We start from the raw sequence: 16,741 nt of genomic DNA on the forward strand, positions 1-16,741 counted from the left end.
AAACACCAAGCCTTACTAACCTTACTTCTTGATCTAGTTTCTAGTGCAAACAGGTGAATGCACTCGAAATAAGACAAAACTAACTTACAAGTAACTTTTCAGAAAGATACAGGAGTTTGTTCTAAGCACCTAATTCATTAATATTGATTTAAAAAGTGCTAGTTGCACTGGCAGATTATTTCACTTAAAACATGAAAAATATCTTGATACAAGACTTATAACACGACATTCTTCATGTTTAAAACACATTTGAGGATTTTTGTCCATCTACATTGCACCGTAGTTCTACCCAACAACATACAATAAAAACAAGACTAATAATAATAATAATAATAGTTGCTGCTCAGTATCAGGGTTTGCTGCAAAGTCAGTGACTCGATGTAACCTGCTGGGTTTCCTCAGATTGAAAAAAACAACAACTTCTTACCAATTGAAATAAACAAATTTTATTGCATTGTTCAGTAAATTGGATAGATCCAGGATGAGTGTTTTTGAATTTGAATCTACATGATGTGATTAAACTGACTAAATATTTCTGAATCCAGACACTATGTCTTTGGTTGAGTGTCTTTACAGTACATTTGTTGGGAATTCATGCCTTATAAATAAACCCAATTTAATTCATTTAACATCTTGAAAAATGTTAAGAATGCTTTTAAAACAAAGCATGCATTTTTCTTAAATAAATGTATTAATGTGTGTAAAAGCTTGATGTCATTCCTCATGTCGACCTGACAGTCTGATAACATTTTGGTAATTTTTTCCTAAAAAATTAGGGATTTAAAAAAAATGAATTTATTAAATAAAGTCAAATAGTTCAACTTGCTATGTTGAACTATTTGACAGATTCTCACCTGCATATCCCACAAAGTGCAAACAGGGTAGAAGACACTTATTTATATATGTTGATTTTAAAAAGTTGCGGATGACCTTTTAATGTAGTTGCATAAAATATATTCTTATTTTGTTTATGTGTTGCAGTGTTATTAAATGAAAATAATATATGCAGTCATTTTAATTATAATTTTAACATGTGTATTATTTATTAATCTCATGACTTTTACCTTTTAAAAGTTCTAACGTAGACTGGGTTTGTTCCAACATCAATTCCTTACTCCAGGACGAACCTGTGCTGCCATCAAGTGGCCGAATTCGGCAATTACACTTCTCTTTTGGAAGTTGAAGTTTAACATTTTGACCTGTATTTACCAAATGAGGTTAAAATAGTTTTGGATTTCACCATAATATGTGTAAGAAAAATGTAATATAGATGAAAACAGAGCTTGAATAGACCATGTAATATGACAAATAATCTGTTTTCAGCTGTCAAATAAAATTGATGCATCAGACTTCACATTCGTAATAATAGGGTTAGGTGTAGGACTAAGGTGTGAATTGAGAATAAGGCAAGAAGAGCAAAAAACAGAGAACTACCTCCTTCCACTAAACAGCAGGAGAAACTGTTCTGAACAAAGACGCAGAAATCAGTATTAAAGCACAACAGTTTCGCTTAGTCTAGGCCAGGTGTGGTAATCTAAGAATCTTATTATTTAAGCTTCTTAGATCCAAAGGATCCAAAAGACCTAGGATAGAATTTCACCAAACATTGTACATGACTACAAAATACTTTATTTTAACAGTCAACATTTTTGTTTAGAAATAATGGAACAGCAACAAAACAATGTTTCCCTTTACATTAGGAAAATAAATCTTTGTGGTAGAAAAGGAGGAACCACAAAATACAAAAATAAAATAAAAATTCGGTCAACTATTTTTGCATCTGTTGGAAAGTTGTCCTCTGTCTTTTCCATGTCGCTTTGTCTTTTTTTGTGGCTTCCATCTGCCAAAGAAGCCACTTTGGCAGAACACTTAATACAGACAAGATGGAAAAAGAGCAAAAGAAGTAAGTTCCATATGATTCATGAAACTTGATGCTTTTAAACTGACAACCATGTTGGACTGTCAAAATAAGAGCATCACATATAATACAACAGAAAAGCCTTTATATTTTCCACAGCAGGTGCTTTGGGCTTTATAATCACTGCTACACATGAGATTAGTGAGGACTTTTAAAATTAAGTTAACTGAATATTTCAAAGTAAAAGCCTCATTATTACTTGTCTACTCTCTACATATTAAGCTGAGAAATGAGAGGAATGGGATAGCAGTACAAGGCAGTGCACCAACATTAGCACTAACATGTTAGCAGTGCTCTGCCTCCCACTAGTGCATGGCCTTGCTATGCAAGGCAGTGTATTATTAATATTAGCCTTTTCCCTAAATTAAGCATTTTTGCTTTTTTTAAATTTTATTTATTAGCTATGTTAAGCATACTATATGGAGCAAGTCAAAGTAAGACAACATGCTAGTGATATCCCACATGCTACTGACAGCATTTAGGCTAACATTAGCATTTTGGATAATTTTAGTTTATACACTAATTTTAACATGTTGAATGGAGTAAGTCCATGTTAGTGAACATGCTTGTAATTCTCCACATGCTATTGAGTGCACTGTAGCTTACTTTAGCACCGATGCTAATCTTCAGCATCAGAACGCTGAGCATTAGCGTTCTGACAGGCACACCTTGGCAGGCCAGTTTAAATTTCTCCAGAAATATTCTAGTTTTAATGTATCTTTCAAAATAGCATTTCTGCATATGTATTAAGTATTTATTTTAAATATGTTTCTGCCCTTTTCTGGATGAGGTCAGTTAAAAATTGAGAAATGTAAAGGAGTGTTGTCTTATTGCTTCATACTTCTGAAATAAAAAAAACAAACTACTGGTGCCAAAAACATCAAAAACAAGTAAAACAACTTCATTGGAAATCAATGGCTGCTAGTTGTAAATACATGATAAAATGGATTCCAACTCTTTTTATTCAGGATGTGCCACACTTTCAAAGGTTTTTTTTTGCACAATATTATTATTATTATTATGGTCATTTCTATCTATTTTACAATACATTAGAGTCACAAGAACCAGGAAGCAAAATTTGGAAAGTGACAATAAACTTTACTGCTTTTCTAAACCAGGGATAGAACAGTGCATAGATCACAGGGTTTAGAGTGGAGTTGAAATAAAACAGGAAGAGCAAATATGACGGGTACCTGTCACTGAGCAGATCCTCTCCTGCGAGGGAGAGACAGTAATACGGACAGTAACATATTAGAAAAACCACCACGAGAACACCAAGAGTCCTGGCTGCTTTCAGCTCAGACTTCTTTGTCATATTCACTGAAAGCTGCAGAGTGACGGCCGTGATGTGAGAGCGCATGACGCGGGCCTGAGACACGGCCGCCACAAACACTCGCATGTACAGCACTATGATGACTGCAACTGGAACGACGAAGCTCACAATGAGGTCAACGGTTCCTGCGATAAAGTCAACAGAAATTAGACAGTCTCCCACGCATGATTTGTGCCTACTGGGCTTTACTAAGTCATCTAATACCACAAGACAGCCATAGATAACAGAACAAAGCCAACACAGACAGACAACAGCTTTGACTCTTCTGTCTGTGACTCTGGCAGGATAACGCAGAGGGTCACAGATGGCCACATAGCGGTCAACCGATATGAGAACCATGTCTCCGACTGAAGCAGAGGTGATGACAAAGGACAGAGAGTTATACAGAGAACAAGTGAGATCGCCAAGAAACCAGCAGCCTGTGTTCCGGATGATTTCTGCAGGCATCAACAGGAGACCCAGGAGGAAGTCTGAGACAGCCAGTGAGAGGAGGATGGTGTTAGTGGGTGTGTGAAGCTGCCTGGAGAGAGACAGAAAATCAATATCAAATCAATAAATGCTGGTTTTACAATAGCACAGCTTTGTACAAACCGCAAAAATAATTCAAACAATAAAAAAAAAAAGAAAAAAAGATTAAATCGCTACTTGAAATGGGCGACCGAGATGATGACGAGCAGGTTGAGAGATGCTGTCAGCAAAGAAATCGAAGACAGCATGATCTGAGGGAGCACGGCTTCAGTCCAGGTCGATCCAGGCTTCCTGCAGGAAGTGTTGGTTAACTTTGGAAAGCAGAGTTCTTCTCCAGTTTCTACTTCCATCTTTAAATGTGTGCAAATCAATCAGCTGCAAAGTTTGATTATATACAGTACCTGATGAATGTCAGCTTGTAACTCCTCCTTTGTTCCCTTCATCCTCTCTCTCTTTCTGTATTTTGCGTTGTCAGCATTAGTGAGTAGTTTTCTAATATTTGCATTAGATGCATTAGACTATTAGATGCAACGTACTACACCCATTGCAACCACAACAGTGCAACGACAAACACTGATGTTAAGGCCTGTCACTTCAGTCTGTCTGTGTCTATCCTTTTAGGATTCTTTTCTCACTAGCAGCAACACTTACAGTATATGTGTACACCTTGTCTGGGATTATACGTGGACACCAGAAACTTGGCTATTTTATAGCTGTAATTGCACATAACAGCCCAGGAGCTGTATTGACTCCAATTTAAAAAGAAGCATTTACTTTCACCTCAAAGGAGGCACAATCGTTGCAGAAGAAATTGATGTTGAATATAGTCTAGAGATCATGAATGTGTGGTGTCTGCAGTGATACTGGCTGGCCTTATTCTGACCCTAGACCTGTACAAGTCCGGGATAGAGAGAAGGTCACCGCAAGTCATCCTCTCTGCAGACCTAATTGTTGGTTGCAGTTTAGGCCTTTCCTGTTTTGTGAAATAACTGAAAGACGCAGTGATGGTGGTGCACTGAACAGGCTAATAGAATAATGGCAGTGTAGAAGATCACCAGCAGCTCCTTCGGCAGGTTGTACTTCTTGAGTTGCCTCTGGTTGTACCCAGTCTTTACTGGGTCTTCCTCCAAACAGAGTCTGTGTGTGAGAATCACCTGCGAAAAGGTGGCTCCTAAGAACTGGAAGCAATTCACTTTAAATACTGTTGTTGTGGACGATGAGAGTTCTGTGCAAGTCAGTTCTGTGCAAGTCCACCGTCATCCCCGGTCTTGACAGGTTAAGCTCCAGGCGGTTCTTACCGTACCAGTGGACCAGCATTTCCAGGCTGTGAGCAGACTCATCACTATCCTGGTCGATCAAACCAATGGCAATGGAGTCATGTACAATCTTCATGAGTTTCACTGACTGATCTGCTGAGGTTTGGTCATTTGTGTACAGAAAGAAGAGTAGTGGGGAGAGAACACATCAGCAGGGAGCGCCCGTGTTGATGATTCTTGTGCAGAAAAAGAAGATGCTCCCCCGCCGGTGATCCACTGACGGGTCGGAGCCGGTGCTGTGAGCTGGTGAGCTCCTGGTGGAGAATGAAAAAATGCCAAAGGGTGGTGGTGTTGAAGACTGAGCTGATGTCCAGAAACAGGATCCTGGTGTACTACCTTGCCTGGTTGAGTACACGATTTATAGCCCCAAGTTTACTGAATCACCTGCTCACATGTTCACCCAATAAGCAAACTTCAGGAGGTCGGACAGGGGAAGTGAGCTGTCTTGCCTCAACACCAGTCGCTCAAAGGATTTTATGACCACAGGCATCATTGTGAAATGTCTAAATTAATTTAATCTTGCTATGGGGTGTTTCGTGGGGACCTTGATGATGGTGAAAGGCTTGAAGTAGGAGGTGACCTCACATAGCTCCAGAGACATGTTAAAGATCTGGGTGAAGATGGTGGCCTGTCGTAGAGTGCAGGCTTCCAGGAAGAATGATAAGATAGCATCAGATCCTGGGGCTTTCATGATCTTCTGAATCTATCAACATCTTCCTCACTAATCTTTAGTACTGACAGGAGGTCAGGAGGTAAATGGTGTAATTAGCTGTTTTTCAAACCTGTAGAAGAAGCTTTTGAGGTTGTCAGCTGATTTTAGCCATATAAAACCACTTAAACTGAAAATGTTCATATCTGTGAGCTGTGCTTTGTTAGCAGAAATTACATTTCTTAAGCTTGTCAGGTTTTTGCCATCAAGCAATGTTTCTATTGTTGTCATTCTGTTGGCCGTTTCAATCCTTGCTGTCAGTCTTCTCCGTAAAGTGGAGTAAACCTTTAACTTTTCACAACAAGCTAACATCCATGTAATAAGACTGAGTGCACTACTGAGTGCAGTGTGTTCCTGATACTGCACTCAGTATCAGGTACAGTTGCTTGGAAACTATACCAAACAATTCTACAAGCTGGCAATCAGCTGAAAGGATTGACCTGCTGGACTGACAATGTGGCAGCTTCAGGCGATGCCATTTATTTTCATAGCAACACTGTTCAAACTGTGACACACTTAGCAGTCTCTTGTGAAAGTGTAGATGACTAACATCTTGTCATCTTCCTGAAATAATGGCCCATGTCTTTTTTGTTTTGTTTGTTTGTTTTGCCTAACTCATCTTTTGGAAAAAATGAGCCAGGTCATTAATTTAGGAAGGTGACAGTGTAGTGATATGACATGCATGCCACAGATAAGAACCTTCACAATTTTAGTTGTTTTAACCTTCAAGAGTCAGCTAAAATGGGGAGTTTGTCTGATTAGCTGTTAGCCTTCCACTGCTCCAGAGATTTATTTATGTCTTTAATAAATTCACTGTAACATGGCATAGTTCTGACAAAGGTAGGGGAACTATTACTCATAAGAAGTTCACAGAACCTCACTTCAAATTATCTAGTCTTTATCTAGTCTAAAGTGCCTCGTTTTTGCTACCATACATTTATCTTTGTTAATGGGCCATCACACAGTGGTGCTATGTCTTATCATCCACTCAGGATGTCAAATATGATGAATCACGGAGCAAAAAATGTCAAATTAAGGCTATGTGTATCAATGCAGCTATATGTACTTTCCACCTCTGTGACAGCCGAATTAATGCATAACCATTCACTTGGATATTAGAGCAACAGCTGTTACCTTTAAAACTGTACATTATCAAGGGATCAAGGTACTGTACTGTCTGCTGTGATTACAAAGAGATTCCTAAAGAGCAAGACATATACTGCCCTGGCCTGCTTGTATTTCAGACCTAGTAGATCAGAAAACATGAGCCTAAACATTTGTCAAACACCTTTAATTTTAATCATTTTTGTTTGGTGATTCCAAAGGCCAGAATGTCGTTAAAAAAACATCCAAATCTCAAGGTGGAAATGTAACAGCCAAACAAATGTAACAAGCTGCCGTCTGCCAATTACGGATGTGAAAACACTCCTAACGACGTCTAGTTGTCAATTATTCCTTTCAAGCTTGTGTTAGTTATGAAACTGTTGTCATACTTTACTGTATGTTGGCCTCACAGGAGCCGGGCCGCAGTATCTGAAAAGTGATGATGAGTTTGGTAGCTCTCCTGAACCAAGGATAAAACAACGCATAAATCACTGGGTTCAGACTGGAGTTGAAATAAAACAGAAATATGACATAGGATGCAGACGAGTCAGTGAGCAAGTCATCACCTGCAAGGGTGACACAGTAATATGGACAGAAACATATGAGGAACACTACCATTAGAACCCCCAGGGTCCAGGCTGCTTTTAGCTCAGATTTCCTCGTCAGACTAACCGAAAGCTGGAGGGAAACAGCGGTGACCTGAGAGTGCATGGCACGGGCCTGAGAGACGGCTACCACAAACACTCTCATGTACAGCACAATGATGACTGAGACTGGAGCAATAAATGTAATAACAAGATCAAACGTTCCCAAAATATAGTCAACCACAAGGACACACTCCCCATAGCAGGAGTTATGTTGTCCCGGCTGAGTTAAGTCGGACTTCACAATGACACTGCTGTACAGAACAGAGCTGAGCCAGCAGAGACACACGGAGACTTTAACTTTTCTCTCTGTGATTGTGGTGGAGTAATGGAGAGGGTCACAGATCGCCACGTAGCGGTCCGCTGATATGAGCACCATGTCGCCAACCGAAGCAGAGGTGACTATGTACGATACGTAGTTATACAAGGAACACATGAGGTCGCCAAAAAACCAACAGGCTGTGTGTCGCATGATTTCACCCGGCATCAACAGAAGCCCCACGAGAAAATCTGACACAGCCAGAGAGAGGAGGAGGATGTTAGTGGGTGTGTGGAGCTTCCTGCAAGGAGACAGAAACACTTCGTTACAACACACCCTGCACATTTTAATTGTTTTTTTTTGTTAATTGTTAAAATGAAACATCTTCAGGTTTAGAAATAAGATAAGAAATATTATCATCTCCAGTTCTGGTCATTACAGCCAAATTCCATTTTCTGTCCTAATCCACAGTTGTCAAAAGAATGAAACCAAAGCAGAAAATGTGATACAAGGAATCTATCTGTGCCTGAAGTGAGAGACTGAGATGATGACGAGCAGGTTGAGCGCCACAGTGAGCAGAGAGATGAAGTACAGTATGGTGCGAAGGAGCACAGTTTCAGTCCAAGAAGATATAGGTTTCTTGCAGGAGGTGTTGAAGAGATGTGGGAAGCAGAGGTCACCTCCAACCTGCATGTCCATCTTTGAAGTCAGAGGAGAGCTCAAGCTGTGGCTTTTTTCCAAACAATTCTTGATTTTATGCCTCCTACCTCCTCACTCCTCCCCCTTGCAACCTTCCTTCTTCTATTGGACAGATGGTACAGTAGAGACTAGACATGTTGCATGCACCTCTTTGTTTGCCTTTCTCCTTACCGTGATGCACCCATCACTCTGAAACAGGGTCACTATGGACTCATCAGACTACATGACGTTGTCACATAGCTCCATAATCCAATCTTCATGCTTGCTTGCAAACTAAAGTCTTTTCTCGGGTTAGTCTCACTGATTAGTGGTTTTCTTATGGCTACACAGCTGTTCAGCCTCAGTCCCTTGAGTTGCTCATACTTTCACTGTATCATTCTGAATTCACCAAACAATAAAGTGATAGTTGATCATGATCATTCAGGATTTTCTTCTGGGCACGTTTCTGTTCTGCCTACAAAACCAAATGTGTCAATTATTAAAAACTCAACAGTTGAGAGCTGGAAAACCCTTGTCTATAATGGTAATGTAGTGTCTGATCATGAGGACTCAAAGGGACATTGAGTTCAAAAAACAAGTTTTATATATGGACTCCCAATGCATTAGCAGACAGACAGCCACCGTGACCTAAACATGCCGATATCAGGAAGATATAATGTAAACTTTGAAGACAGTGTGTGCTGGCCAGGACCCTAGAAAAGAGGTGCTGTTCAACAATCAGGGGCACTTCACTATGATTGGCCCAAGATTTCCTCGCAATTTGGTCAGGCTGACTTAGGCTGCAGTATTGTAATAAAGCTTTGCTGTCCAACCAAAGTCTAAAGCAGGGGTCTCAAACTCCAGTCCTCAAGGGCTGCTGTCCTGTAGTTTTTAGATGTACCACAGGTACAAAACACTGGAATGAAATGACTTAATGACCTCCTCCTTGTGTAGATCAGTTCTCCAGAGCCTTAATGACCTAATTATTCTATTCAGGTGTGGTGCAGCAGAGGCACATCTAAAAGTTGCAGGACAGCGGCCCTCAAGGACTGGAGTTTGAGACCCCTGGTCCAAAGCATGTAGAGTCTTATTCCTGCAACATCACCTACATCCATCAGAGATGAGCACTGCAGCAGCTCTAGCTCATCAAGGAGGACTGGCCTCTGGTGGTACAGGGTTTTAGGCACAATATGAATTAGGGGCCTCTCTTCCTGTTAAGAACATCACCACCACTAACAGGGGTTCAATACAAATTTGGTGGAATATGGGAGAGGTGGCCAAGCATCGAGATGCTGGATTTTACGTCACGTGACTTGCCGTGCACGACTCAGGTGCCATTGCTATGCATTAAGTCAGGAATATCTATGTTCGGAAAATTGACACAATCACGCAAAGAATCTGAGAAAGGGATGCAGAGTTTTGTTAGTTACTTCTGCAGATGACAGGACTCAGTGCAATAGCTGACGTCAACTGTATAGAGGGTGAAGAGGAAGGATGAGAGGACAGATCTGGTTGACAGAGGCTTTGAGCGTCCTCAGGCTCACACCATCAGGGCCTGCAGTTTTTCCAGGCTGGAGCCTCACCAGCTGTCTTCTAACATCTGCCGTGGTGATTTGAGGTGACCTGCTGAAGGGTACTGGAGGGTCACTGAGTAGGACAGGATGGAAGGAGGTGTGAATATGAGAATCACATGCCGATGAAGGACTCTGAGAAGGAAGAGGGGAGACTGGGTGGACAGCATCAGTGGTGTTGGAAGTGTGGGCTAGGCATGTAGGGGCCATAGTGTCAAATATGTTACAATATGTATTGTTTTCATTGGCCAATGAGTTCAATGTCATGAAGAAAATATTGCATGAAAATGTAAATATGTAATAATGTCATAGTTGGATAGAAATATTGGTATTCATTAAGATTTTAAAATCTCTTTTAAGCTTTCAGTTTTCTAGTCTTCGCAAATTGAAACATTATAACAAGAACCGAAATTGTTCAGTAGAACTTAAGATCCAGTGAGAAGCAACAGACACACTGTTGACATGACATTGCCAAGTGGAAGTTGCTATGGATGGTAGGTAGGGAGGAGCTGTTGTTGTGAACTGTTTGCCAGAAAGAGATAAAGTGACATAAAGAGGAGTTACAATCACAGAGCTGTCTTGGCTCTGATCTTTCATGGTCTCTGATGATGGAGGTTCATGATGAAGAACTTTGCTTTCCACAACTCCTCAACACCTCCTGTAGAAAACCAACAGTTCAATGGCTCACCGCTGTGTTACTGCAGTCTCTGCTCTCTTTCAGCTGTGTGTTTTCTGTGACTCTCAATCTACTTGTTATCATTTCAGTCTCCCATTTCAGGCAAGGAAGCCATTATTTCCTGTGTGTGATGATGATGATATTCCTGACTGCAAAGACGCATAAACTGTGTCATGATTTTATTTATTAAAATTAAATATTCCATCCAATCTATAGATTGATACAAGTTTTGCTTGGTCACATTTACACCGTTCAGTGCTTTTGTTTATTATTCTAATTTCCTTCCCAGGCAGCTTCACAAAACCACCAACTTCCTGCTTCTGTCTCTGGCCATATCAGATTTCATGGTGGGCCTTGTTGTTTTTCCAGGTGAAAGTAGCAGACGAACATCTTGCTGGCTTCTTGGTGATGTCATGTGTTTACTGTACATGCATATTGTCAGTCTGATAGTCTGTGCCTCAGTTATAAATGTCGTTCTCATATCTGTTGACCGCTATGTGGCTATATGTTACCCTCTGCATTATCACAGGAGAATCACTGTGACAAGAATACGACTGTGTATCAGTCTGTGCTGGATTTATTCAGCTTTATACAGCATTACGTTTGTGAAGGATGGCGTAAGTGGAAAACAGTCTTCTTGTCAAGGAGAGTGTTTGTTTTTCATTGATTTTGGTGCTGCAGTTTTAGATCTCATTTTAACCTTTACAGTTTCAGTTACAGTCATCGTAGTTCTCTACACCAGAGTGTTTGTAGTGGCTGTTTTTCAGGCCAGAGCCATCCGCTCCTCTGTTACAGCTGTGTCCCTGCAGCGTTCAGCAGCAGTAGGAAAATCTGAGCTGAAAGCAGCCAGGACTCTTGGTATTTTAGTTGTTGTGTTTCTAATATGTTTCTGTCCATTTTACTGTGCTGCTCTAGGAGGTGATGTATCGTTTAACACGTCTGCTGCTGTGCTGTGTCTTTTCTGCATTAATTCTTCCCTTAACCCTTTGATATATGCCATATTTTATCCCTGGTTTAGAAAAGCGATTAAACACATTGTGACACTGAAGATATTCCAGCCTGGCTCCAGTAAGGTCAATATAATGTAGACAAATATTAAAATGTGTAAGTAAATAAAATCTTGTTCCACATGATAAAAGTCCTCAAAGCATTTATTTACATTGTGTGTTGAAAACCAATCCAATAAAAAGCATTCACCCACTCGGATGGTTTACCCTTTTTATTGCTTTTACAAATAATAATAATAATAATAATAATGGTCAACAAAATCAGGCTTTAAACTTTGTTTTTCCAAAATGTCTCTTTCAAGTAAAAGTGAAAGCCAATTTTTACAAAAAATAAAAATACTTAACATGAAATAAGTGACTGAATAAATAGTGAAGCATCACCACAGCATGATGCTGCCACCACCATACATTACAATGCTAATGATGTGTTTATGGGAATGTGCAGTGTTTGGTGCAAACAGAGTTTCATGTTTAGATTGCAGTGGAGTTTTGGTTATGAATAACTATAACAATTGCTCAGGGCAATTATTAATAAAGATAGTAATTTAGATCAAAGTTACCAAGTTGGTGCACCACCTGATTATCAGGAAAATAATAACCAAATATTAATAATAATAAATTGCTGAGAAGGTTGAAACCTTTTGGAGTGCAGCGAGCGCTCCCTCCTCCCATAAAATCCAAACCACTGTTTGGAACAATGCCACCTCCCCTACCGAAGCAGAATCAACCATACACAAGACCATTCATCTGCCACAACATCTCCAGAGCCCTTTTATAATTTGACAGCTCAGAGTCATCAATTCCTTATCCAGCAAGTAATTACTTTTCCTCATCAGTACCCATTTCTCTAAGGAACATCAGCACGGATCTCAAGGTTGTATTGAATCACATGTGAAGTACGTAACAAACAGAAAAGGAGGCTAACGTAGGGATAACAGACTCAGTTCTCTCCTGCTCCGGTGCCTAGGCCATCTCTCTGGCATGATGACAAGATGAAGCGGCGCAGGCAAACGGCACATCCCAAACCCTTTCACAATGTTACTTCAGTCGAAAGTAGACCTTTTGTCACAAGGCAACACACTGGCCAGGATTGAGGATTGTGAACTACTGGTGTCTCTCAGCACTGTCATTGGTTGCTGGTCTTCAAGTCGATCTGTAAGAGATACTATACCATCAAATATGAAAGGTTTAAAGCATTCATCTGGATGGTCAGTTTTCACATGTTCCTCCCTCAGGGAATAACATGAAATAAGCGACTGCACAAGTTGATTGAAATAGCCCCACTCCTTTTGGCTGGTTTGCTGAAAGCCCCTGTTGTTTGGATAAATACAATTTAATCAGCAATCAGGTGTCCAGGCTTAAAACAGAAGAAGCACTTTCTCTCTGATTTTGAGATGGATGAAGATGGAGGAGAGTAAAAAGTTGGTGCACTGTCAGCCTTCTGAGGGCACCGATGATGTGCAGAAGGATCACACTTACTAAAAGTCAACTTGCGTGTCAAAGAGAACTCACTGGCCAGAACAGCAGTTTGCTGTAAGGTGCACATTTTTTGCTCATTAAGGTAAATTGCAACCTTTTCATGTATACGGTTTTTAAACTCTTCAAGCACGATTAGTTCTCGAAGGGAAGCTTGATCTTTAATTTTACACGCTGCACACCATCGATCAAAAAACAACCCTTTTTCATGTGCATAGTCAACACAAGTTTTACTCATGGTCTTTCTAAATACATGAAAACGCTCCCTATAAGCCTCTGGCACAAACCCATATGCCCGCAAAACTGCAGCTTTAAGAGTCTTGTAAGAGAAGCCTTACTCCATGGAAAGCGAAGCACAGGGTTCATGAGCCTTACCTGTTACCTTACACTGCTCAAGTAATGCCTACGTCTCTCGTGGCCAGTTTAATGTCAAGGCAATCTTTTCAAAAGCTCCAAAATAGCTTTCAACCTCAGATGCACAAAAATCAGAAACCTTTTGCCAGCTGAAGGCAAGCAAGACGAACCCTCAGCCGAGCCTCCATTCTTGACCAAGCAGATGATTTTGCTAAAAAGAGATCATATTGTGGTAATATAATAGCTTTTTCTTCCAACCTACTAACTTTAGGAGTCACATTATTGGATGGTGACCTCGACACCTCCTTTCCTGTGGAAACCACTGTGTAATCTCCATCAGAATCCTCAACTTTCAAGAGAGAATCCTCCATTGATTCTGGAACACTTAAGATGTCACTGCTTATCAAACTTTTAAGTATGGTGGCATAAAGCGGTTTCTTAACCATAGCATTAGACAATGGTATACTGAAATGACGAGCTATGTCCCGCAGATCTTGTATCCTACAGTTGTCCAACTGACTAATGCACAGGTGTCAAACTCCAGTCCTGGAGGGCCACTGCCCTGCAACTTTTAGATGTGCCTCTGCTGCACCACACCTGAATAGAATAATTAGGTCATTAGCAAGGCTCTGGAGAACTGATCTACACAAGGAGGAGGTAATTAAGCCATTTCGTTCTAGTATTTTGTACCTGTGGCACATCTAAAAACTGCAGGACAGTGGAACCTTGAGGATTGGAGTTTGACACCCCTGGACTAATGGAAGGATTAGACACAAAAGTAGCCAAGTCAAAGAATGCCTTGTTAAGAAGACAATCTACTTAGAAACCCCACTTCCCCTCAAAAAATAAAAAAAGAGTGCTGGGACAGGCAAAATGAACAAAAGAAGGGAGATCAGACAGACCAATCCGCTCAAAGGTCCGTAGGATCTGGTAAGTCTCCCTCTACCACACCAATAACCCACTTACCTTACAAAATAAAAGAAACAAAGCTGTGGAAAATGGGGCAACTGAACCCACCACAAAACAAAATAAACAACAAAAGATAAAACAAACAAACAAAAAAATCTTCACAAGCTTACCGCAGCAAAAGATCTCCCGGAGGAACCCCCAAATGCTACATCCCAAAGACAGTCTGGGAGTATGGAGGGATGTAACAAAATACCAGGGAATAAATAGGTAAGAACCGGAGGGTATAGTTAATGGTTTATTTTAAAATAATGCAGGAAGAATCTTGAGTGTGGAGGGAAAAACCTAGGAGAGACCATGAACCTTGCATCTTACTAAACAAGGCCCCACTTAGCTGTAAGCCTGGAACAAAATAATAAGTGCACACACTTCAATAGACAAGCGTTCGTCAAACCAGTACAACGATACAGCACACATGATGTCCAGCTGGCTAAGAGGCACTGAGATCAGTTTTCCTGTTAACCTTTGTTACATGCAGTCACCACTGCATGTAACAAAGTAAAATAGGACAAAATAAACAACAACCAGAAGATCAAAAGAGACAAGCCACAGACAAAATGTTGACATGACATTGCCAAGTGGAAGTTGCTATGGATGGTAGGTAGGGAGGAGCTGTTGTTGTGAACTGTTTGCCAGAAAGAGATAAAGTGACATAAAGAGGAGTTACAATCACAGAGCTGTCTTGGCTCTTATCTTTCATGGTCTCTGATGATGGAGGTTCATGATGAAGAACTTTGCTTTCCACAACTCCTCAACACCTCCTGTAGAAAACCAACAGTTTAATGGCTCACCGCTGTGTTTCCACAATCTCTGCTCTCTTTCAGCTGTGTGTTTTCTGTGACTCTCAATCTACTTGTTATCATTTCAGTCTCCCATTTCAGGCAAGAGAAAGTATATTTTTCTATATGCAATGATGATGATTTTCCCAGCAGGAAAGCAGTCTAAACTGTTTGTCATGTTTTTATTGATTCAAATTAACCATCGCATACAAACTGTAGACTGATATGAGTTTTGCTTGGTCACATTTACATCTTTCAGTGCTTTTGTTTATTATTCTAATTTCCTTCCCAGGCAGCTTCACAAAACCACCAACTTCCTGCTTCTGTCTCTGGCCATATCAGATTTCATGGTGGGCCTTGTTGTTTTTCCAGGTGAAAGTAGCAGACGAACATCTTGCTGGCTTCTTGGTGATGTCATGTGCGTAATATACATACATATTGTCAGTATGATAGTCTGTGTCTCAGTTATAAATGTCGTTCTCATATCTGTTGACCGCTATGTGGCTATATGTTACCCTCTGCATTATCACAGGAGAATCACTGTGACAAGAATACGACTGTGTATCAGTCTGTGCTGGATTTATTCAGCTTTATACAGCATTACGTTTGTGAAGGATGGCGTAAGTGGAAAAAAGGCTTTTTGTCATGGAGAGTGTTTGTTTTTCATGGACTTCGGTGCTGCAGTTTTAGATCTTATTGTAGCTTTTATTGCTCCAGTTACGGTCATCGTAGTTCTCTACACCAGAGTGTTTGTAGTGGCCGTTTTTCAGGCCAGAGCCATCCGCTCCTCTGTTACAGCTGTGTCCCTGCAACGTTCATCAAAAGTACAGAGATCTGAGTTGAAAGCAGCCAGGACTCTTGGTATTTTAGTCATTGTGTTTCTAATATGTTTCTGTCCATTTTACTGTGCTGCTCTAGGAGGTGATGTATCGTTTAACACATCTGTTGCTGTGCTGTGTCTGTTCTGCAGTAACTCTTGTCTTAACCCTTTAATCTATGCCATGTTTTATCCCTGGTTTAGAAAAGCAATTAAACACATTGTGACACTGAAGATATTCCAGCCTGGCTCCAGTAAGGCCAATATATTGTAGAAAAAGTAAGTAAATAAAATCTTCTTCCATATTTCAACAGTCCTGAGAGCATTTATTTATAACGTCTATTGAGCACCAATCCAATAAAAAGTATTCTCCCACTTCTGTTATGGACAGCTTGATTTTTTTATTGCCTTCACTAATAATTAATGATCAACAAAATAAATCAAATTACCAAGTTTGGGCACCACCTGATTATCAGAAAAATAATAACCAAATAGTTCAGTCTCAGTTATTGTTTATAAGTTCCTTACTGATAACTCTCAAGTTTTTTAAATAATAGAGTAAGTTACAAGTCCAGCACTGACATTAACTGATGAATTATGCAATGATGTCACAGCTCTGTATGAAATGTTAATGTTGAGAAACCAGATTTTTTTCTTGGGATTTTT

General features: G+C 40.2%; 3 protein-coding genes and 1 pseudogene across 3 annotated transcripts; 2 read left to right on the forward strand and 2 right to left on the reverse strand.

Moving 5' to 3' along the window:
• Window positions 1-2,957: 2,957 nt before the first annotated feature.
• Window positions 2,958-4,069, reverse strand: LOC114147541 (trace amine-associated receptor 13c-like). The gene is made up of 2 exons (XM_028022017.1): window positions 3,897-4,069; window positions 2,958-3,771 (listed from the first exon to the last, which is right to left on the reverse strand). Exons 1-2 carry the CDS (start codon window positions 4,067-4,069, stop codon window positions 2,958-2,960), a joined length of 987 nt encoding a protein of 328 aa, XP_027877818.1.
• Window positions 4,070-7,238: 3,169 nt separating this feature from the next.
• LOC114148866 (trace amine-associated receptor 3-like) lies at window positions 7,239-8,450 on the reverse strand. Its single transcript, XM_028024358.1, has 2 exons — window positions 8,278-8,450; window positions 7,239-8,052 (listed from the first exon to the last, which is right to left on the reverse strand). The coding sequence occupies exons 1-2, from the start codon at window positions 8,448-8,450 to the stop codon at window positions 7,239-7,241; spliced, it is 987 nt and encodes a 328-aa protein (XP_027880159.1).
• A 2,004-nt stretch (window positions 8,451-10,454) lies between these two features.
• LOC114147508 (trace amine-associated receptor 13c-like) lies at window positions 10,455-11,764 on the forward strand. Its single transcript, XM_028021962.1, has 2 exons — window positions 10,455-10,778; window positions 10,966-11,764. Exons 1-2 carry the CDS (start codon window positions 10,606-10,608, stop codon window positions 11,762-11,764), a joined length of 972 nt encoding a protein of 323 aa, XP_027877763.1. The 5' UTR covers window positions 10,455-10,605.
• Window positions 11,765-15,187: 3,423 nt separating this feature from the next.
• On the forward strand, window positions 15,188-16,349 carry LOC114147687 (trace amine-associated receptor 13c-like; annotated as a pseudogene).
• Window positions 16,350-16,741: the final 392 nt, after the last annotated feature.

Source organism: Xiphophorus couchianus, chromosome 7 (genome assembly GCF_001444195.1).
Source record: "Xiphophorus couchianus chromosome 7, X_couchianus-1.0, whole genome shotgun sequence".
Taxonomy (NCBI): Eukaryota; Metazoa; Chordata; class Actinopteri; order Cyprinodontiformes; family Poeciliidae; genus Xiphophorus; species Xiphophorus couchianus.